Here is a 24,015-nt window from a genome sequence, read left to right on the forward strand (position 1 = left end):
AGAATAGGCATGTAAATCAATGGAAGAAGAGAACTGAGAGCCCAGATAGGTATTGAAATACATATAAATAATACATATAAATGGAATCACGCAGTCTGTGGCCTTTGTGTCTGATGTCTTTCATTTAGCATGTTCTCAAGTTTATCCATGTTGTAGTATTAGTGTAATTACTAAATTTCATTTTATTGCCAGATAGTACTACATTTTGTTGATATATCATTTTGTTTATCCATTTATCAGTCGATGGACATTTTGTTTGTTTCTACTTTTTCACTGTTATATGTCCATATCTGAATATATTTTGAACATGGGTGCCAAGACCACTGAATAGGAAAAGAATAGTCTTTCTAACAAATGGTGCTGGGATAACTGGATACCCACGTGCAAAACAAGTAGGGCCCCTACTTCACATCATATACAAGAATTCAAAATGGATCAAAGACCTAAATATAAGAGCTAAAAATAGAACTTTTAGGAGAAAACATAGGAGTACATCTTCCTGATCGTGGATTAGGCAATGGTTTCCTAGATGGGACACCAAAAGCACAAGCAAAGAAAAAAAAAACATACTGGACCTCATCAAGATTAAAAACCTTTGTGCTTCAAGGATACCATCAAGAAAATGAAAAAAAAGCACAGAATGGTAGAATGTGTGCTTAGCATGCATGAGGTCCTGGGTTCATGAGGTCCTGGGTTCAATTCCCAGTATCTCCATTAAATTTTAGTTAACTAAATAAACCTAATTACCTTAAATAAATAAATAAATAAATAAATAAATAAATAAATAAATGCTACAATTTTTTTTTAAAGACAGCCCAATTTTTTCTAAATAGGAAAAGGATTTACAATATAGACTCTCCGAAGTAGCTATACAAATGGCCAATAAGCACATGAAAGGATGCTCAATATCATTTGTCCTCAGGGAAATATAAATCAAAATCACAAAGAAATAACACTAGGGTGGCTAAAATAAAAAAAGAAAAAATAGCAAGTGCTGACAAGAACATGAAGAAATCAGAACCCTCGTATATCACTAGGACTGTAAAAAATGGTGCAGCCACTGTGCAAAACAGGTCCAGCGGTTCCTCAAAATGTGAAACAGTCACCATATGACCCAGCAATACCACTCCTTGGAACACACCCAAGAGAACTGAAAACATGTATTCATATAAAAAACCTGTACACCAATGTCCCTGATAGCATTACTTGTAACAAAAAAGTAGAAACAAACAAAACGTCCATCAACTGATGAATGGATAAACAAAACGATATATCAATAAAAATGTAATATTATCTGGCAATACAATGGAATTAACTATACTTATAATACATGGATAAACATGAAAAAACATGCTAAATGAAAGACATCAGACACCAAAGGCCACAGACTGCATGACTCCATTTATATGTATTATTTATATGTATCTCAATACATTTCCAGAACAGATAAATCCACAAAGACAGAAAGTCAATTAGTGGTTGCCAGGGACTGGGGGAGGGGAGAATGAGGAGTGACTGCCGGCTATAGGGTTTCTTTTGGGTGATGAAATGTTCTGGAATTAGACAGCGGTTTTGGCTGTTCAACTTTGTAAATACACTAAAGCCACACTGAGTTACTCTTTCTAAGAGGGTGAATTTTACAAAATGTGAATTATATCTTGATTTTTAAAATGCAGTTACTATGCTCTTTTAATTTGTAATTACAAGGATATATGGATTCAAAGTTGAAATACTGAAAAAAATTCCACATGATGTAAATGTAGGATGTTTGATTTTTGATTTTTTTAAGTCTATGCTTTAAACAACAAAATACTTTAGGAAGGAAAGGGATGGAGAAAAGACTAGCCAAATTCTAGGTTATTTAGGTAACAGATACATGTTTATTATTACTTTTCACCCTCAAGTATAAGAAATACCTTCATTAAGAATCCCCACTGGATCTAGAAGAGGTATCTGTACAATCATGTTCATATCAGCATTATTCACAAAAGCCAAAAGTGATGAATGAAGAAAGAAAACGTGGTATATACAACAGAGTATCTTTAAAAAGAAAGAAAATTCTGACACATGCTACATCATGGGTGAACTCTTAAGGATATCAGACTAAGTGAAATGAGCCAATCACAAAAAGGTAAATACTGTATAACTCGACTTACATTTGATATCCAGGGCAGTCAAATTCAGAGACAGAAAGTAGAATGGTGGTTGCCAGGGGCTAAGAGGAAGGGGAAGTGGGAAAGGATGTAAGAGTTTTAGTTTTCCAAGATGGAAAGAGTTCTGGAGAATGGTTGTACAAAACGTAAACATACTTATATTACTGAACTGCGCACTTCAAAATAGAACGGTAAATTTTATTTATGTGTATTTTACCAAAAGTGAGAATAAAAATGAAATAAAGAATCCCCACTGAAATAGGCACATTCATATATTGCTGGTTGAGTTTAAATATATATATATATATATATATACTCTTTAAGTGGGGAATCTGGTACTATCTTTCAAAATCATAAACATTTATCTTTAACCCACAATTCCAGTTCTGGAGATTTATTCTACAGATTTACTTGCATACATTCAAAATGCCTTATTGTATGGTTGTTCACTTTCAGCAAAAGAATATTTAAGTTGAAAATGTTGATACATTCATACAATAGAATACTACCCAGGTGTAAAAAACAATGAGATAACAATGTTCAAAATGGAAAGACTGACAACACATTAACTGAAAAAGCAAGATTAAGTGTGCACAATCTGCTACCTTTGCCATTAAACAAAAGGTGGGAAAGGCCACAGGAATTGAAAGTATTAACTGAGCAGACAAGGTACAAGGGTACCTCACTGGTTATCTTTCTATATTGTATTTTTCAATCATATACCTAATTCAAAAATTCAATTTGAAAAAACAAGGTACATTAGCTCAGCTTAAAAGTAAAAGAAGTATCAGTACTTTGTATACTTAAGCTTTCTCCTTTACTTAAAACTATTCGTTTCTTATTGGGTGAGCATGGTAACCAGCCACCCTAGACGGCCCTATGATCCACATTCCAAATTATTCCCCTCCCACACTGTACTCCCCTCCCACACTGTACTCCCCTCCCACACTGTATCCTCTTGGATCTTCTTGCCAGGTTTCTCCTCTCTTGGATCACTAACTGTGGGGGAAGTCAGCTACATACTGTGAGCAGCCCTATGGAGAAGCTCACATGGCAAGGAACTGAGGCCTCCCATGAACAGCCAAGAGCCATGTAGGACCAGGATCCCACAGTAGCGGAGATCTTGCTTATAAGCTCGTAAGAGACTCTGAGCCAGAACCACCCAGTTAAGCCACTCCCTGATTCCTAACCCTGTGTGAGAGAAATGTTTAAACTAAATTTGAGGGTAATTTGTTAGGCAGAATAGACAACTAATAGAAAAGGAAAGGTTCCTTACATAGCTGTAAGAATTTATTTTCAATCTCATGCTCTTAGATTGGAAGAATTAATGTTGTTAAAATGGTCATACTAACCAAAGCAATCTACAGATTTAATGAGATCCCTATCAAATTACCTAGGACATTTTTCACAGAACTAGAACAAATTATCCTAAAATTTATAATCACAAAAGACCCAGAATTGCCAAAACAATACTGAAGAAAAAGAACAAAGCTGGAGAAATAACCTTCCCAGACTTCAGACAATACTACAGAGCTACAGTAATCAAAACAGCAGGGTATCGGCACAAAAACAGACATACGGATCAATGAAACAGAACAGAGAGCCCAGAAATAAAGCCACACATCTACAGTCAATTAATCTTCAACAAAGGAGGCAAGCATATACAATGGAGAAAAGACAGCCTCTTCGGCAAGTGGTGCTGGGAAAGCTGGACAGTCACATGTAAATTAATGAAGTTAGAACACTCTCACACCATACACAAAAATAAACTCAAAACGGCTTGAAGACGTAAACATGAGACAAGACACTGTAAACCTCCAAGAAGAAAACATAGGTAAAACATTCTCTGACATAAACCATAGCAATGTTTCTCCTAGGGCAGTCTACCAAGGCAACAGAAATTAAAGCAAAATTAAACAAATGGGACCTATTAAAGTTGTAAGCTTTTGCATAGCAAAAGCAACTATAAACAAAATTAAAGAGCCTATGGACTGCGAGAAATTATCTGCAAATGATGTGACTAACAAGGGCTTAATTTCTAAAACATACAAACAGCTCATAAAACTCAGTAACAACAAAAACAAAATCAAACAACCCAATCAAAAAATGGGCAGAGGGGAGGGTATAGCTCAAGTGGTAGAGCACTTGCCTAGCACGCATGAGGTCCTGGGTTCAATCTTCAGGATCTCCTCTGAAAATAAATAAACAAATCTAACTACTGAACCCTGCAGAAAAAAAAAAAAAAATGGGCAGAAGACCTAAACAAACACTTCTCCAATGAAGACATACAAATGGCCAACAGGCACATGAAAAAATGCTCAATAGCACTAATTATCAGAGAAATGCAAATCAAAACTACAATGAGGTATCACTTCACATCAGTCAGAATAGACATCATTAAAAAGTCCACAAATAATAAACGCTGGAGAAAAGAGTGGGAATATAGTTTGGTGCAGCCATTATGGAAAACAGTATGAAGATTCCTTAAAAAGCTAAAAATAGACTTACCATATGATCCAGCAGTCCCCCTCCTGGGCATATATCCAGAAAAGACAAAAACTTTAATTTGAAAAGATACATGCACCCCAATGTTCACAGCAACACCATTTATAATAGCAAAGACATGGAAGCAACCCAAATGTTCATCGACAGATGACTGGATAAAGAAGATGTGGTGTATACGTATATACACATACACAGAGAATTAAATACTTCTCAACCATAAAAAATAGTAAAATAATGCCATTTGAAGCAACATGGATGAACCTGGAGATTGTCATACAAAGTGAAGCCAGAAAGAAAAAGAAAAATACTCTGCATAAAACAGAGACAGACTCATACAGAGAACAAACTTATGTTACCAGGGGGAAAGAGAGGGAGGATATATTGGGAGTTCAGGATTTGCAGATACTACTATACATAAAATAGATAAATAAGGTCCTACTGTATAGCACAGGGAACTATATTCAATATCTTGTAATAGCTTATAATGAAAAAATACGTACATATATAACTGAATCACTATGTTGTACATCAGAAATTAACCCAACATTGTAAAACAACTATACTTCAATAAAAAAAGAATTTGTTTTCAAAAAGGATATTAAAGGTACTATAAAAATTATTACCAGCATGGTACTAGATATTAAAATAAAATCCCTATTAAGTCAGTAAGACTACAGCAGATAGAATTTGTTGAAATTTTTACAGGTACGTAAAGTTGGCTTGTCAAATATACAGAAACACAACAAGCTTTGAATCGATAAATTACTTGAGAACACAGATTAGGCTATATGAAAAAATCAAACTTCAGTTGTACAACTATAGAAAATCATTAACTAAAATGAAAAACAGATTGAGAAGAAATATTTATGTCCAATAAGATAAAAGGATAATAGCTGTAAAGCATTACAATCCAGATAGGTTAAGTCAGCAATAGATACAGACACCAAGGCCACAGGAAAACTACAAACAGTAGACAAAGAGATCTCTTCAATAAAGTTGTATTAATTAAATCTTGTGGTAGCACCACGCACCTTTAAGAAAAAACTTAAAGGCCGCTCTCCCTTCTGACTGAGACAGCCTGCGCTTCATGGAGTATGTATCTCTCTGAATAAATCTACCTTTGTGCTGTTCTTTTTTGTTTGGCTGGTTTTTTGGTAGGGGAGGGTAATTAGGTTTATTTATTTATTTTTTGATGGAGGTACTAGGGATTGAACCCAGGACCTCATGCATGCTAGGCATGCACTCTACCACTGAGATATAGCCTCCCCCTGAATAAATCTACTTTTATTCAAAAAAGAAAAAAGAAAAAACTTAAAACATCAATGCTATTAAAGCTGGCTTGGTATCAAAGTAAGGAAAATGCTAGACTCACACACTATTCAGAACTGTGTAAAATGGTACAGTCCTTTTGGAAAGCCATACAGATTCCTGAGGTACAAAAAGTTTAACCCATTGCCCCGATAATTCCACTATCAGTAGTTTATCCTTAGGAAATAATTCCACAGACATTACTATGAAATAAGGAACCTATCAAGACTCTACTTGTAACTGTAATATCTACTCCACCAAACTAATTTCAATGGTTTAATTACCTGCAGTATAAACACTTCAGCCCAAAAACTCTACTACGTTAAAAAAGCACGTTAAATGTAGAAATGTACTACCTCTCAACAACTGCTCTGCAATTCTTACAGATCATGCTATGGTGGCTGTTCTCTGATATGCTACTTATAGAAATAGATTCAATACATTGTCAACTAAACCAGCTGCAATGTTAAGAAAAATGCCTTTAGCACAGGGAACTCTATTCAATATCTTGTAGTAACTTATGGTGAAAAAGAACATGAAAACAAATATATGTATGTTCCTATATGACTGAAGCCTTGTGCTGTACACCAGAAATGAACACAACATTGTAAACTGACTATACTACAAAAAAAAAATTAAAAAAAGGAAAAATGCCTTTGGATACAAAATTCCAATGGCAATTAGCATGACAACAATGTCTATTATTTTTACTGGGTACAGATATAACTTGCACGCTGCCTACTTTCTACCAGGGATCCCCAACAGCTCCAATTACCACATCAAGAGAAATTAGAGATGACAAGGGGAATATACCTTCATCATTTACAAAGAAGGACTACCTTCAGATGCTTCCTGGTGTACGAGGGGATATCATATAACCAGTAATTACTTTTAATTTAATCTAATGCATAAATATGATTGTTCATCTTCCAAAATGGATTTTATCCTTCCAGCAATCTTTAACACAGTAGTATGGTATTTTATGCTAAGGTCACTGGAGATGTAAAAAGAACTTTAAAGGCCTTAACAAAGTAATTTCACCTAATAGCAGCAACAAGCACTAATATCTGTTCCAATTTATTAAGGGGAAACCACAAATGTATTATGATTGTATTGGTTCTCTAATAAATTATCTAAAAGTAGAAGCAATACGTAAAATTATGTTTTGTGTACAGACATTATAAAGAATGGAGATTAAAAGAGTGTTGATTATCTAGGATAAAGAACTCTCAAAACTCAGCAGTTAAAAAAAAAAAATCAAACAATCCAATTAGAAAACAGGCAAAAGACATGAATATCTTTCACCAAGAGGATATACAGATGGCAAATAATCACACAAAAAGATGTTCAACATCATTAGCTATCAGGAAAATGCAAATTAAAACCATAATGAGATTATCATTACCTAACTATCAAAATGGTTAAAACAAAGAGAGTGACAACATCAAATGATGGCAAGGATGAAGAGAAACTGGATCGTTCATACACTACTGGTAAGAATGTAAACAGCACAGTCACTCTGGAAATCAGCTTGGCAGTTTCTTGTAAAAGTAAACATGCCGTACCATATGATTCAGCAATCGTACTCTCGGGCATTTATCCCAGAGAAATGAAAACTTATGTTCGCACAAAACCTGTATGAATGTTCACAGCACTTTTACTTCTAATAGCCAAAAGCTAGAATAAACCCAGATGTCCTTCTACAGGTGAATGGTTAAACAAACCGAGGTATATACATATCACGAAATACTACTTAGTAATAAAAATGAATATTAATATACACATTAACTTGGATGAATCTCCAGGGAACTACACTAAGTGAAAAAACTCAATCCCAAAAGGCTATATACCATATGGTTTCATTTACAAACATTTTTGAAATGACAAATTTTAGAAACAAAGGATAGATTAGTAGTTGGCCAAGGCTGGAGGAGTAGCTGCCCAGAAAATGAGCGTAGTGTAAAAGGGCCACAGGAGAGATACTTGCAGTATCGAAACTGTTCAACATCTTGACTGTGGTGGTGCATATACAAACACAGGTGACAAAAAGGTAAAGAATTAAATACAGTACACACACACAAATAAGTACAAGTAAAGCTGGGGATATATGTATGGAATACATCCTTATAGAAATACAGAATTTTCTCTTGAAAAAAAAAAAAATGAAGAAAACTGGCGACACCTGAATAAGATTGGTGGATTACATCAATATCCTGGCTGTGACAGCAGTTTTTGCAAAGCATTACTACCATTGCAAAAGCAGGCAAAACACACATGGGGTTACCTCCCACCACACACAAAAAAAAGTTTAAAGAGAAAAAAAAATGAAATTTCTTTGTACTGTTTCTTACAACTAACTGCACATGAATTTACATTTATTTCAGTAATAAAAAAATGGAGATCTACCTACATATACATATGAACAGATGTCCTTAACGTATTAACCAAAGTGTTTAATAATATGTGTATTAGGCCACCTGTGTTACCAAAAGATTAAAAAAAGGTTATCTAGACACAAAGAAAATTCTAATAAAATATTGAGTGAAAATGCGGGAGCATATGACAGGTAATAAAAATAAAGTTCTTTTTTTAATGTTTCACTTTTGACTTTTCTTTTACCATAAATATTTATTATTTTTCTAACTGAAGATTCATAGCAATTTGTCAAGAGGCTACATTTTGAGGTCATTAAAAAAGTTTCAGAAATGATTGTTCAATGAAAATCAAACCTACTACCAGAAAAGAGGTGAGGTCTCCTTTCAGTGGGCTCCCCTGAGAACCAGGGCAATGGAAATGAAACATTTATATCCATGACAAAGGACAACCAGGAAAAAGCAACAATGTAATAAAGATACACTACTTAATAGCTGGGGTACAGAAAGACAGTGAGCCTATGGCCCCAATTAAATTCTCTTGATTACTAAAATAAAAATTGATCAACTTCTTCTGATTATTAAACAAAAATAGAAACTGTCCAAAGTAGTTAATGCCCTTATCGTACCAATTAAGCAAGAAAAGTTTCGAAGAATAGAGGAAAAAGCAAAAATGCAAAGATATGTTTCCCAAAATTCATGACTCTTCCAAATGTGCATTTGCTTCTTGGCGTGTAAGAATAGGCATCATTTACTGAGCACGTGCTTCCAAACTAGCACCGTGCTAGCTGCTTCATATAAATTATCTTGTTGCATCCTCTCAACCGTGCAAGGTTGCACAGTATTAGCCCCATTTAGAGATGAGGAACTGGGCCCAGAGAGATTAAAGAGACTTCTACTAAACAGGAAGCCCAGTACACACAAGAGATCTGACCAACTATTATGATTTAATATCCTAAATTAAGAGATTAAACATGAGAATGGAGAGAAGAATAAATGCTTGAGATATAAAGGGAGCATGAATTCAAAGCCCTTAGAAACTGAATGCACGAGGATGAGGTCCTATCAAAGAAGACACTGTATTTGGGTTTTGTTTGTTAGGCAAATGGGGAGAAGAGTTAGGCACTGAAGGTAAAGCTTTAACTAGAAACCTAGTATTTCTCATTTTGGAGGCCAGAGGTAATTTGTAGAAGACAGACTGAGAGAAAAACTATATGAAGACCTCATAGGAGAATGGAAATGAAGAAATAAGAGACTGGAGAAATCTGTATAATTTAGAAATAGCATAAAAAGTCAATTTTACAGCATGGAATACAAGGCCTATATTTACACTTTATGTCCTGACAACCCCACTCCTCTGAGATTCCTATCAAAGAATTTCTTGCCACCTGCACATGCTATTCCATCTTACTGGCTCGTTTGTGCTGAAATTATAACCTGTGAACCTCTCAGATTACTCCAGGTATGCCTTCCTCCACAATCCCACCGTACTGCTTTATGACACCTACCAGACCATGTGGTATTTTGTATTATCATTGTTTACACTTATCTTCCCCATACAGTAAAGTTCCTTAAGAGCACAGACTATGCCTTTCCTTTTTATACTAGCAGTGCCTGGCACAGAGGCAGCATTCAAATGCACCTTGATCATATAAACGAGTAAGTGACTCCAAGGTTTCCAGCCTTGAGAAGAACAGGAGGATGATGCCATCATTAAGACAGAAGGAAAAGCATGTTTGGCAATAAAAGAGGTAAGGTCAAACAACAAGTTTACTACAGAGCACAGGGAACTATATTCAGTATCTTATAGTAACCTACAATGGAAAAGAATATGAAAACAAATATATGTATGTATCATATGAAACATTGTGCTGTACACTGGAAATTGATACATTGTAAACTGACTATACTTCAATTAAAAAAAATTTTTTTAAAGACAGGGTCAAAAGTGAATAGATACAGGTGGAAGAGGAACTTGGCTGGCAATTTGAGTTTCCTGCTCTGAAGCTCACAAGTCAGGCCAAGGAAGTTTTCACATAGCAGAACCGCAGTTAAGTGAATCAATGCAAGCAGATGAGACTGCAGAGAATGAAGGAAAGAGAAGACAGTATTCTTTTCCTACCAGGACTGTTAAAAGCAGTGGTGGTCAAAACACTGTACATCTGGTAGGATAGGTATGGAGTGGGTCACTTGTGACTTATGAAAAGAGCAGTTTCAGGTGAGTGGAAAAGCCAATTGAAAAGAGCTTTAAAAGAAGAAAAAGGGAGATAACTCTTGCTTGAAATTCACCAGTACAAAGGAAAGATAACTGGACAGGTTATAGAATAGAGGAAGATTCTTTTTTGGGGGGGCTAGGGTATTTATTCATTCATTCATTTATTTACTTATTTATTTATTTTAATGGCAGTACTGCAGAATGATAGAGGAAGATTCTTTTAGAGTAGGAAGTCATTCTGTTTTTAAGCAGTTACATTAGTGATGCAGTGGAGGTTGAGAATAAAGATCCCAGAGGGAAAGAGGAAGGAGTAATGAATAAAACCAGGTCCTCCAGCAAGAAGGACAAAGTCAGATAAAGAGCAGAAACTGAGAAGTGTGGAGACAGGAAAGGAGGGAGCAGGGAACTGCCCAAATGAGGAGGAGGGAAGAGGAGAGAACTCCTGAGGAATCATTTCTGTCTCAGGCACCAACATGACAAGTTCTGGACATCATCTGCACTCAGCTCTCTCCTTCATTCCTCAAACTCTAAAAGGGCTGCCAATTTTCCTCCTCTGAAATAATCTTTCAGATTTACCCCTTTTCTTTCTACTACTGACTCTGCTCAGTTCTAAGTCTTAATTACTATTGCAACAGATTCCTACAGCCTAACATTGCCTCTACTCTCCCCCAGCCAAAGTTTTCCAAAGACAGATTTCATCATATCACTTCTCAGCTAAAATTCCTCAGTGGCTCCCAGTTCCTATCACATCAACACCAAATGCCATAGTCTGGATTTCTAGGCCCTATTACCTGAGGACACATATCCTACCCAGCAAGTACCTTCTGAAAATACTATGTTCATTTAATTCTTTTTATCCAAGGTACCCTTTTAAATCTAACCAAACCCAATCCACTCAAGACCAAATGAAGTTCCACTTCTTCCTTGAAGCCTTGACCACTATAGGTTTCATTCATCTCTTCACTCAACTCGTTAACCATTTAAATATCCATAGCACAGAATTAGAAATAGTCTGTGAGTATTTTCTGAATCTTTAGGATTGTACAATTGGGCTGGGGAAGGGTTAAATTTTCATAACACCAAGATATCTACTTTTAAACGGCCAAAAAAACAGTCTCTATTAAAACATCCATCCAATGGACAATACAGTGTCTGTCTCCACCTTATGAAGCACTAACTAGTATTACAATGCAAGTCAATTACAAGAAAAACCTGCAAACAAATCTGGGGAAAAAATGCTGTGTTTCTTAAACTCAGCGTAGTTAATAAAGAAGAACCACTCCAACCACTCCAATTTCAGGCAAGGAAAAGACGATCCAGGTCAACCAATAAACAAGTGACAACTAACAAGGGTAACAGGACAGGAGCTTCAAAGAGTGATGTGATGAGCATCAAAGGATTAAGAAGCGTTAGTGAGTGACAGTGGAGGGAGGGTAAGACAAGACTGGCAAAATATCAGTAATTCTTAAAGCTAGGTGAGGAGTACAAGGAATTTGTATTTTCTCTTCTTTGGTATACACTTGAAATTGTCCATAGTGGGTATTTTTTAAAAGAGAATCTTAATAAAACTGATTAAGTTCTTAAATTTTTACAAAACTTTATCCTACTTAGAACTGATGATGGGAAAATGAGTCAAAACAAGTACATCATCTCCCTACTGTACAATTCTGCTGCACAAAGTTTTTAAAAATTGATTTGATTCTTGCCTTATAACAGATAGTTGCCATCATAATCAAAATTTTGATAAAGGTTTAAAACATATGTTCATAACTCTTATTTTTACTTTTCAATACAGAATCCTAAATAAACCTTTTTCTCCCTATTTACTTATGAAATTTTAGTCCCCTTTTTAGTTACCTTCTTTAGATAAAAAGGAACACCAGCATAACATGTTCGTCAAACCATCCCGGAGGCTGGCTACATCCCGAGAACTTTGAGGATTCCCAAATTCATGAATACCGCCACAGCATAAATTATTTCTATTTACATTTATCTCCATAAAAATATCTAAGTGAGAAAGAGTAGAAAACAAACAACGGCTGCCAATCAGCCTAGTGAGAAACCCAGGAGTTACTTTAGGCCCAGGCAAGTGTCGGAGACCTTCAAAAGTCACTAAAGAAATCCAGCAGTACTCACGTGATTCTGTGATTTCAAGGGTTTCAGTCTTGTCTCCCAACAATCTCAAGCACCTTTAAGGTTGATCTCTGTCTACTCTACATCTGTTTTTACTACAAGGCCATGAGAACCGAATGAGACAATACAGACCAAAGCACTTAATAAACTGTAAGTTATTGCCGGTTTTACTTGGAGCTCTGGGGACCAACATTCCTTGAAGATTTTATCAAGCACTTACAATGTACAAAGCACTGTATATGCACGTTGGCAGAAATTAAACATTACCAACCCTGTTAAACATAAAAGCACCAGGTCAGGATTTCTAACTATAATGACAACCATTTCTGTATGCAGAGAAAATAATAGGAGAGCACATGAGGGTAAACCGAAGAGGCTGCTCGTTTATGACAGGAGGCAAACAGACTGCTGAGAGCTAGAAGTACAAGACGACCGGCAGTATGATGTTGTTAAATTATGCGTCCTTCTCTAATTCCAGACAGGGGGCTTGAAACTCTTAATAATTACTCTTACTCTCCCCAAGAGAATCTTATTCTATCACAATATTACAGGCAGAAAAAAAAGCAAATAGCATTTGCTAAAGATTTCCTAAAGTTTCTAGCCCTGAGCACAGAATCTAATACAGAGTAAGTGCTCTCTATACCTGCTGCATCAACGAATCCATTGTGAACAGGCTGAATACATCAATGGTGTGTAACTATATAGAATTATTTTTAATTACACCATTCCCAAGCTCATTGTTCTGCTAAATTTGCATTTTGAGATTGACCTCACTTATTTAAATCCTCAGTTATAAAATATCAAAGGCGAAAATCAAAGCAATAGATTTCATCCACAAGGAAAGGTTTAAAAGAATAAAAATACTTGTTTTAAGCTCTAGGCTTTAAGCAATTTAAATTTGCTGCCTGAAAAAAATTTTTCTACATTTATACAAGGTTGTTAACTCCCATTTCAGATGCGTAACATACTTTCCAAAGGCTCCAGTTATTTTCAGTATTTTTGATTGTTTTTAACAGAAACCAATTCTCCACTGACATCTTTGGTAAGAACCAGTCAGATTTATATTTAGATGTCTGTACTTCTTGAGAAACATCTATCTCCACCATCAGATCTAAGTTTTTATGTCAATACGAAGACAAAACTACATATGTGTAAAGTAAATTTCAATGTGAATGCAAGAAGAATTTGTCTGAGCTGCCAATAGGTTACCAGCCCAGCCTATCCATCCTAAAAAATATCGAGGATAATGCAGACTCAAGATAACTACCCAAACAAATTTTTAAAATCTGGAACTGCCAAGCTAAGAAATCAAGGAGTACTAAAGCATATTTAAGATATGAATCAACAGAAACAAAAGCGACACACCCACATTCTCACTCTAACTTTAAAGAACAGCACGGCTATGGTAAAATGAATGTTTAATGTGCCCAAAAGGATCACCACACATCATAAATTTTTGCTTATTAAATCTTTACATAGTATTTCAGGGACATTTGTTGGGGGAGGAGAGAGGTGCTCTTGGTGACATTACAGGTGACCATGACTATGTGTCTGGGCAAAAACAAAATCAGAATCAAATATTTAAAGCTGAAGGGAATTTTTTAACAATCAAGTCAGTTCAGATTTTAAAAGTGATTAAACTGAGGCTACGAGAAGTCAACTGGTCATTTACCTAACTAGGAACAGAAGAAATTCTACATAAGATCAAGTTTTTTTTCATTTTATCATTTACCACCCTCTAACAATAGTACGTAGCACTATCGAGTAACAAATTACCTTTTTTTCCCATTTCTATACACATAAACACATACCACAAATATATATATACACTGCAAAATTTAAAACTAGAAAAGGTTCAAGTGTCTTCTCTGATGGTGTCAGTTACCTACAGCTTAAGAGGCTGTACAACAGGTAGTTCAGAAAAATTAGCCTAATTTAAATTTTGACTGATGTCCATGAAGGCCTTCTCATGTTAGCTACTTCGAATGTGTATCCAAAATGCACCTCAACCTGCAGCAAGTCACTCTATCAACTAAAAATATAAGCCATGACTTACGCAGAAACAGGACTCTGGGTAATTAATTGGTTCACCTATACTCATAACACTAGCAAGCCAAAGCCCACTTAAAAAAAAAAAAAAAGCTGAACAAATGTATACCTCCATCTTGAAAACTTAAATCTGAACTCAATCAAATGCCCCTAAAAGTTTAACTCTTAGCCAGTCCTCAATGGAGATTTAACCAGGAAAATCAGAACTCATACAACAGAGATAAATTTAAAAATCAAAGTAAAACTTCCCCAAAGAGCTTATCAACAACAATAGGCTTTCATCCGTGAACTGACAAGCAACCAAAACCCGATTAGTTATAATTGGCTTTTATAGTTTTCATAGTTTCCCTTTACGTTGCCTGTATATATACACTTATGTATATATTTAAGTTGTACCAAAAACTGCTTACAAATGGCAATTCCTGTGAAGTAGATGATGATGAAGTTCCAGGTAATTCTAGCATGTTTCCTAATGTACTGGTACTGGAGTCTGGATCATCCTGAAAAGATAAATTTATTGAGTTTAATTGCTCTTCTATGGTAACGTTTGTATCTCCTAGTGAAAAAGGGGCTGGGAGAAGGGCTGCTTTTCCTTTGCTGCCGTCCACTTCATTTCTTTGCTTATTTTTCTGTGTTTCAGTTTGAGGAGCTAATGGCAAGAATGGCGATTTGACTGCACCATGTCTACTCCCTGGTGTGCTGTCTTGTTCATTTCCCATGGCCACGTCTACATCATTCTCTGATTTAGGCTCATAATTGCAGGTGGCATTGGTCTGAGTTTCCTCAAAGATCTCCTCTATACTCTCATCCTCTGTGACTGGCTGTTCTGGGTCCATTTCAGAATCTACATCGTCCACACAAGTAAAATTCTCAAAGTGCAGAAAGCCATTCTTGACAGTCTTTGTTACTTTTACCTGGAGTTCAGGGGAGTTATTACAAGAGGGCTCCTGTTTCATAGCAAGTGCTGTTGGACCACCAGGACTCAAGGAAGTGCAAACAATTGGCGACTGAGCTGTTGAATCACTTTTTTCAGGGTCTTGAAAGGATTCTGATCCATCAGCAGACCCATTTAAATACTCTACATTGATCATGGAGGCCAAATCCTGTAGTCTCCGCAGTGGAATGTAACAAGATGGAGAATCTTGTCCATAAGCATTTTGGGATGTTCCACTGGCAGTCGATAACTGCATAGTACACCCATTAAGTGGCTCAGAAAAATTGGATTGACCATTACCGAAAGGGCTGTCCTTGTCTTCAGGGGCATCTAAATTCACTGGATTGGAAAAGGGCAGCAGACAATTTCTTCTAGATAGTTCACAGGTCTGATCCATCCTGGGCCAGCATCAACCTGGAATCCAAAAACACGGCAATTAATCTGAGTTAACAGGCCATTTGACTCTTATCTTCAAAATGGCAGCCACTTCAAGGCCTAGTGGCCTCGATGCCTTTCTGCTGCACTTCCATGGGCGGAAAAAGTTCCCCAGCTGACGATGGAAAAATGGCCTCGGTGAGCCTCCGCAAACTCCATCTTCCTGGAGCTGGGCAGATCTTGCCACATGGAAACAGCCCGTCCCTTTTTCCTGCACTGCAGACTGGTGGACAGTTGGGCTGGTCTAAAATTAAAATCCCTTTGGCAGTAGAAATTTCCAAATCTCAAACAAGAATCGTCCTTCCCCTCCCCCGCTGGGGGTCCAGCGGCCAGATCTCTCCAATGGAGGGGGCTGTAGGGTTCGAGGGGGGGGGGCTCCCGGACGCTGCACAAAAAGGTTACCCCCCCATCCTTCCTGGCTCGCTCGGGCGCAGCGGTCACAATAGGGCTGCACCCTGCGCCCCAGCCGGCGCCGGAGCTTTTGCAGCGGCCGTGTCCAGGCCGCAGGCGAGTCGGCCGAAGCGGGTGCACCCGAAGCTCGCCTTCCTGACTGCAGGCCTGCTCGGTCCACGGCTGCAGGGCCCAGAGGCCGGAACGCGGCAGGGGGAGAAACGGAGGCAGCCGGCGAAGCCAAGTCAGGACAGCAGCAGCTGCTACAGCTTGACAAACATGGCTGCTGCCGACGCCGCCGCCGCCTGCCCGGGCCGCGCTCCTTCCCGCAGCGGCGGCAGCACCTCCTGGCCGAACCGATCGCACTTATCAATATTCAGCAGCAAGCAAAGTTTGCTGCAGGAGGGCAGCCGGCCCCGTGCCCCCAGCCGGCTACCTGAGGGGAGGCGGAGGCCGAGGTGCGCGCGGGAGGCCGGCGGGGCACGGGCCGCGCGGGGAGGAAGTTCGCGGCGGCCCGGCCGGCTAGGCCTGAGCCCGGTTGGTAGTGATGGAGGGGGAGGGGGCCTGCGGCTGGAACGCCGCCGGCCACCAACCCTGCGCCGCGCCCGGCCCTCTCCCGCGCCCCTCACCTCACGGCCACCACCATCTTCCCCGCCCGGCCGCCTCCTCCCTCCAGCTCGCGCCTGCCCGCCGCCTACCCCAGCGCACTAGTTACCGTGCCCCGCGCCCCCTCCCGGGCCGGCTGGGGGGAGGGGGTGACCCTCATTACACTGGGGCGCGAGCGGGGCGGTGGGGAGAGCGCGGAGCCGCTCGCCGCACCCCCCTCCCCCCGCGTCTCTCTTCAGGGGAGAAGGCAGCAAGCGCGACCTGCCCCGGCCTATTCCGCCGCCGCCTCCTCCTCCTCACACCCCCACCGCGCGCGCCCCCGCGGCGGCGCGTGCGACCGAGCGCCTCGCGCCGGCCCGCGTGCGGCTGGGGCCCCGAGTGCGCGCGCACCCCTTCCCCCACGGCGCGCGCTCCGTCGCTTCACTCTTCGGGGTTCAGGGCGGGTGAAGTCGGGCTTGCGAGCGCGCCGCCCAATCAGTGGAGCCGCCGCTGCCGCCCCCTCCCCTCCCCCTGCGCGCCCGCTCGCGGCCCGGGCCTACGGGCCGGCCCGGCTGCCCGGGCGGGGCCTGAGGCGGGCTCCCCAGGGGCCTCGCGCGCCTCCCTGGAGTGTCCGGGCCTGCGGGCGTCGTGGGTGGCACTCCAATCCCCTCACCTACCTCGGGGCGCTGCGCCAGCCCCGGGCTGCACCCGGTTCCAACACCCTACGGGTCTCAAGCCCCAGCCCCGGGGGCACCTGGCCGAGCTGAGGCCTGTCCGACCGCCCCGCCAGCCCCGTTCGGGCCCGCGTCAGTCCCGGCCTCCATCTTAGGTTACAGCCCGGGTTCCCCATCCACTGGGCACCTGCACTCAGCCCGCTCGGCTCGGCCCGAGGCCAAGGCAACCCCCCTTCTACCGCGGGGCTCACCTGGGGGCTTGGGCTGGGGTCTTCGAAGCCTCAGGCCCCGAGCAGGCGCGGTCGCAGGTGAACCCCCTGCCCGGCCGCACCCCAAGCCCACACCACCACCACCACCACAGACCAAGCTGAGCAGGAAACAAAATGGAGGCAGCAGCTCGGGTCTGCCTCCCCGAGCCAAGCCTGTGCAGCCCCAGGGCTCCCTCCAGCCGCAGGCCCGACGCCCGCGAGGCAGGGGGCTGGCTCGTCCCGGGCACCAAAGGCAGCAGCCTTAGAGCAGCGCAGACAGGCCGGGGACTCGGCCCTGCGGTCCCCACAGCCCCTCACCCACCACCCCTTCCCTTCCCCCTCCCCCGCATCCCTCTCCCTCCCCCTGCCCGGCCGTGCGGGGTGAGCGGCTCCCGGGAGCCGGGTCGGGTCGGGTTACCCGCCTGGGCACTGCCCGCCCGGCCGTGGCCTCGGCAGGGGGATGAGGCCCGGCGACCCCCGCGCTGAGCCCACCCCCCCACACCCGAGCCGGGCAGCAGCAGCCTGACAGCGCGCCCGCACCTCGGCCTGCTGCCGTGCGGCCCCCGCCCAGTGAGGCCGAGTCCCCGGCCCGGGCACCGCCGGGACGAAGCTCCCTCACCACCACCCCCGGGCCCAGGGGTCCTCGCTGCCTCGGGCGGGGCGAGGGGAGCGCTGGGGGAGGGGTCCACTAATCCCTGCACCGCCTCCCGCGCCTAGTCCGGGTCTGGGCCTGGCACCGGGACTCCGGCCCGGGGCACGGGCGGGCGTCGGTAGGTGCGTGCGCGCCAAGCAGGGGACGCGGGCTGGGGGCCCGGAGGGGCCGCGCCTCGCACCGTGGACGCTGCAGTTCTCTGCACCCAGGCAGATGGCCCTCTCGTGCCACCTCCGCCCGGCGCAGGCCTCCTGCTCCGCAGTCCTGCTCCCGGGGGAGCGCGCGCCTCGCCCCTGCGGGCCAGGCATCGGGACCCCGGCGGAACAGCTCTGGGAGGGCGGACCGCGGGGCTGGCCCCGCCAAGCCTGCTGGCCTCATCCCTAGCCTGGGGCGCTCTGCTCTCAGGCGCCTGGCACCTCGAGGCCTGCACCCAGCGCCCGGGGCCCCACAGGACCGGCCTTAGAACGGCTGCAGCGTGTCCAATCACCAAAGACAGGACAAGGGCACGTGGGAACCCAAACCCAGCCTGACCCGCGACTCTAGCCCCCCAGGCCCTTACCCTAACCCGATCCAACCCCTTCGCCCCTGGGCTTGCTCCCCGACAAATAGCTCACCTCGGGACCTATCTGGTCCCTAGCGCGCTAAGCGCATCCTCGCTATTCAGAGAAAACCACAATCGACCGCCATAAAAATTCCGCCTCCTCCAGAAAGCCTTCAGTGATTAGAGCTCACTCCATCTCAAAGCTGAGGGCGCCGCCCTCGAGAGCCACGTGACTACCATTCCTCCCAGGGCTTAGTAAATGTGCATAATTATTGCCCCAGTGGAGAATTTACCCGCTGCCCTTCTATCAGTTAACCATGAGCCCACCTGGAAGAAAGGCCACTTTCGGCGTTGCCCCGCGCGGTATTGGCTTTGGCGTGAGGCTCTCTAAACTCCCTCCTTCAGCCTTCCCCAACTTCGGGATGAAGACCCCGAAACTAGCCCCGGTAGGCTTGGAGCTCAGGATGCCTCCTGCTCTCCAAGGCCCACAGACCAAAGAGACAAGCCAAGGAGATGCACAAGTAAACAGGACCTTACCACATCGAAGTGCTGAGATGCACGCTCTACCAAGACAGCAAGCAGGCTTTCTCAGAGGGGAGGTGCCCCCTGGAAGCAGAGTGAGGAGGTGGGCACAGACCCCAGAGAGCCTCCTGTTGAAGAGAATGTGGTACCCCGAACTGTTCACAAGGGCAAAATCAGGTTGGCAGTGTTCTGTGTGCTAGGACCAGCCAGAGAAGAGCCGGGTCTACACCCCAGGGTCCCGCCCTAAAGGGACCCGCCCTTTGTTCTGCTAAGGAGTGACTCCTGCTAATCCCTTCTAGGCAGTTCAGTGGGGGAGCTCTGACTGGTTCCTTCTTCACACCTAATAGTTGGAGCGAATGTTTTCTGACTGACAATTACCCCCTGCCCGTTGCCGCACGTCATCCAGGTTACTCTCAAAGTTTTACTTTCCCAGGACCATTCTGAGGGCTGCCACTGCATGGCCTTGATCCAATCGTTTAACAGCCCCAAACCTCAGTTTCCTCACCTGTGATTTCCACTGCACAGGGGACTGCGAGGATCCTGAAGGTAAAGGTAAGTGTTAGGGGCCTGTACAGACAAAGCACTTGATGAACGCTGAAATGCATTTCTTTGCTTCCTTCAGTAACCATTTCCTGCATTCCAGGCAGTATTGCTGGGTGATGGGGAAACAAAGGATGAGATGCCTGCCTTAGGAAGCCCTAGCCTCAAGAAAAGACTATTTCATAAAGGTGAAGTGGGGCAGGGACAATGGGTCCTCCCAGAGCTGACCTCTGGACATCACTGTCCTTCAGGAAGCCCTCTCTCCAACCTACCAGGCCCTGTGGAATAGGAGAAGGGGCTAACGGGGGACAGGCTGCTGGAAATGAACAGCTTACTGACAGGTCTGGGGGAGAAGAAAGGAATTCCAGGGAAAACCTCTTGGACTTTCCTGAAGTGACCTCAGGGGTCCCTTCCTGCCTCTTAGAGTGGAATTTGGCTGCAGAGATCTCGTTCACAGCAGCCCCCTCTGGAGCCTCCCCATTTAGCAGGCCCTGGCCAAGCACCTCTTGTGTGTTGTAATAGCAGTGGGCTGCGGGGACCATGTTCTCACAAGGACACTGGCTCCTGAAGGCGGGAAGAAGGGAAAGGGCTGTGGCCTGCCCTCCTTGTCTGGACCTGTGCCTCCCATCCTTAAGATAGAACCGATAAATATGTGCCAAGTCTCTGCTGTGTACCAGGCACCATGCTGGGCACTTGACCTGCGTTAATTCTTTTAACCCTTGAGCGATCCTGTGAAGAATGAGATCCAAAAGATTCAGCCCTTCCGAAAGGTCTCAGAGCCCTGTCACCTGGTGTGATCAGTTTCACACCCTCTGCTCTTAGCCTGCAGCACACCTTCCATTTACTTCCAGACACTATGAGAAGGCCCAGCACACATCTTGCCCACAGGTGCTCAGGAATTTGAGTGTTAGGCAAAGTGAGATTACCTTAGCTTCAGTTTCCTCATCTGTAAATCGCCCTTACTGATGGCTCCTACCCTGCTGAGAGATACCTGGGGAGACATTTGACCAGTGTACAGTGACTCTTTTTTTCTTGGAACTGCCCTGTCTCTCATTTATTAACTCAGCAGACATTTACTGAGCTCCCCCTCAGAGCCTTGTGGGAAAGACAGAGAAGTAGTAACAAAGTCGAGGGCTGAGCACAGAGAGAGAAACCAGAGGTGCTGGGGGAGCTGGGGAGGCCTCAGAGACAGGGAAGGCCTTCCATGGAAGTGACATCCAGGAGTCAGAAGGGTACACAGGAATAGCCTATAGAGGAGGCAGAGGTTCCAGCGGAAGAGCCCAGGGAAATATTGGGCTTTGGAAGAACTGACCAGTGTGGCCAGAGGCTAGTGTGTGGTGGGAGTGGTGGAGGTGATGGGCGCAGTAAGAGACCTCAGATGAAGATGGAAGATGGGGAAAGCCACAGAGGCCTGGTGGTGCAGGGCCTTGCTGGCCAAGTTAAAGAATTTAGGCTTTATCTGGAGGGCAGCAAGGAGCCATGTAAGGTTAAGGAGCAGGTTAAGAATCCCATCTGTGCAGTAGTAAGCTCACTCTGCCAGTAGTGTCCAGAAGAGATTGTTACCTCCTCTGGAAATACAAGGGCCTTGCCTTGGGACATGCTAGGACTGTCTTGTTCCAGTAAGAGTGGTGGCTTCTCCTCTTCTGTCCCAGCTACTCTGCATGACACCCTCTCATTTAATAGTGCCCTCTCATGGGCACTATTGATATCCACATCTTCCATACGGGAAATGTGACCTGCTCAGAGCCAAACTCCCAGCCCCAACACCCGGTTCATGCTCTTCATCCCCACTGGACAGGAGCAGTACCTGCTTTCTGATGAAACAGCCAGTTTGGGGGGTGGTATGGAGGCCTTTGGCCATCAGTCCCAAACACTGCTGGCGAACACCCCAGCCATCCCTTGTGATGGATCCAGGAGTTATTTCCTTCCTTTCCCACCCACTGGTTCCCCAGAACTGGATCAGGCTTCCGCTTAAGATCAACGAAGTTTTGGCCATATCTGAAGCCATACAACTCTCCAGTAATTTCCTTCCTGTGCATACCAGGTTTCTGCAGCTAACCTGGCCCTGAAGCCCCAGCCCCAAGGACTCAAGCTTTGCCTTCAAGTGTTCTTTCTCTCAATTATTGTCTTTTGAAATCCCCGTGTATAGGGGCCACCAGTCCCTGCCCTTCTGCCCTCATCACGTCCCCAGCTTCCCAGTGTCCTCACTGTGCCAGGACAGGCCACATTCCATCCAGCCTGTGCTCATGCTAGCCCCTATGTCTTTCCCCCTAACTGTCATGCAAACTCCTACTCATCCTTCAGACCCAGTTTAGAAGATCCCTCCTCCTCCCAAGTCTTCCCTGATCCCATCCCTGCAGGCATTTTTTCCCTGAATGAGCTCCTGCAGTAACTATGGACCTTCCAGATCTGGTCCCAGCCAGTTGGTGAGCCCCTTACAACAAGACACAGGGCATTTACTTCTCTGACCTCCAGTGACAAGCCCAGGACTGTGAGGCTTGGAGTAAGTGCTGGGGAAACACTTCCTGATGCCTCATCTACCCCCTCAACTCATCTCCAAGTCTCTGTCTCCAACAGACAAAAGAATTATGGCTTCATATGGTCCAAATGGGTTGCATAAAACTCAAACCCTCCCTAAAAGGATTCAGGGATGTTTGGGGAACACACAGGCCTCTGTCCCAGACAACACTTTCAGAAAGTTTAAGAGAGCCTATAGGATCTACAGTCAGATAGACATGGGTTCAGATTGTAGCCAGGACCACTTACCAGTAAGTCCCTTCCCCTGCCTGAAATTCACAAATGGGGTGGTTGTGTAGATTAAGTATGTGAATGTAGGCCTGGCCTGGTGCTAGGCCCCACACAAAGCAGTGCTCAGTAGACACCGCCTTTAGGATGTCACTAGCCTCCCCAACCCAACAGGTCAGCCTTCCCTCCCCAACCCCCAACCTCTCCTTGTCTGAGCGCTTGGTTTTTCAGATGCACCCTTAGCCTCCAGACAGTCACTTCTGAACACATTGATTCCCAGGGGAGGAGGGGGAAGTGGAAGACTGCTGGGCTCCAGGAGGGATGCAGTTAGAGGAAGGGGGAGCTCTGCAGCCTGTGGTCAGGAAAGTGGCTGTACCTTCTGCCTGCCTAAGGGTCACCCTTTACGCCCACCCATTGTCTCCCTGCAAAAATGGACATTATCCTATTTTACAGATGAAAACAGAGGCTGAGAAAGAAGCAGTGGCTTGTAAAAGGTCCTGCTCTGGCAAGTGGTAGAATGGCTCAGAGTTTATACCCAATAATTGCTCAATAAATACTAAAGGAGGTCAGGTAGATAAAGGCAGAGATGAGACACTGGGGTAAGAGTTTAGTAAAGTGGATGGTCTTCCAAATTTTTTGATCAAGTACCCCTTTAAAGAAATTCAAGACAGTATATATATATAACCTACTCACATTTGAAAAATTGGCACCTAATTTTAAGTCGTATATTATAAGTAATATAATTTTTGGTGTACTATATATGTACTTTTTTTTTTTTAATGGAGGTAGTGGGAATTGAACCCAGGACCTGGCACATGCTAAGCATATGCCCTACCACTGACCTATATCCACCACACCCTATATGTTGCTTTAAATATATCTTAATCAAAACCTTGGGGCTGTAGCTTCAGCTCTATCAACTTATAGAAAACGTCTTTCCTGTGTCTAAAATCGCAAAACCAGGCCCCATCATCAAATCCCTAATCCAACTCAGACAGATTTTTTTTTAAATAT

The 24,015-nt window shown here is 43.6% G+C and overlaps 1 protein-coding gene across 11 annotated transcripts in view; it reads right to left on the reverse strand.

Moving 5' to 3' along the window:
• NSD1 (nuclear receptor binding SET domain protein 1) overlaps positions 1–18,289 on the reverse strand; it is a 126,462-nt gene extending 108,173 nt beyond the window's left edge. Inside the window, exons 1-3 of one of the 11 annotated variants that reach the window (XR_012501534.1) lie at positions 17,210–17,470; positions 15,970–16,083; positions 15,146–15,235 (exon numbers count right to left, since the gene is read on the reverse strand). Coding sequence is in view for 9 of the 11 variants with exons in the window: in XM_074350221.1 (XP_074206322.1) it covers positions 15,146–16,066 (921 nt within the window). In the remaining 2 variants the exon portion in view is untranslated. Of the gene's footprint in view, positions 1–2,156; positions 2,216–15,145; positions 16,919–17,192; positions 17,471–17,490; positions 17,587–18,004 lie in introns of those variants that run through there. The other 10 variants (XM_074350226.1, XM_074350227.1, XM_074350224.1 and 7 more) reach the window with 10 other exon arrangements.
• Between the last annotated feature and the right edge of the window lie 5,726 nt (positions 18,290–24,015).

The sequence above is a fragment of the Camelus bactrianus genome, chromosome 22 (genome assembly GCF_048773025.1).
Source record: "Camelus bactrianus isolate YW-2024 breed Bactrian camel chromosome 22, ASM4877302v1, whole genome shotgun sequence".
NCBI lineage: Eukaryota > Metazoa > Chordata > Mammalia > Artiodactyla > Camelidae > Camelus > Camelus bactrianus.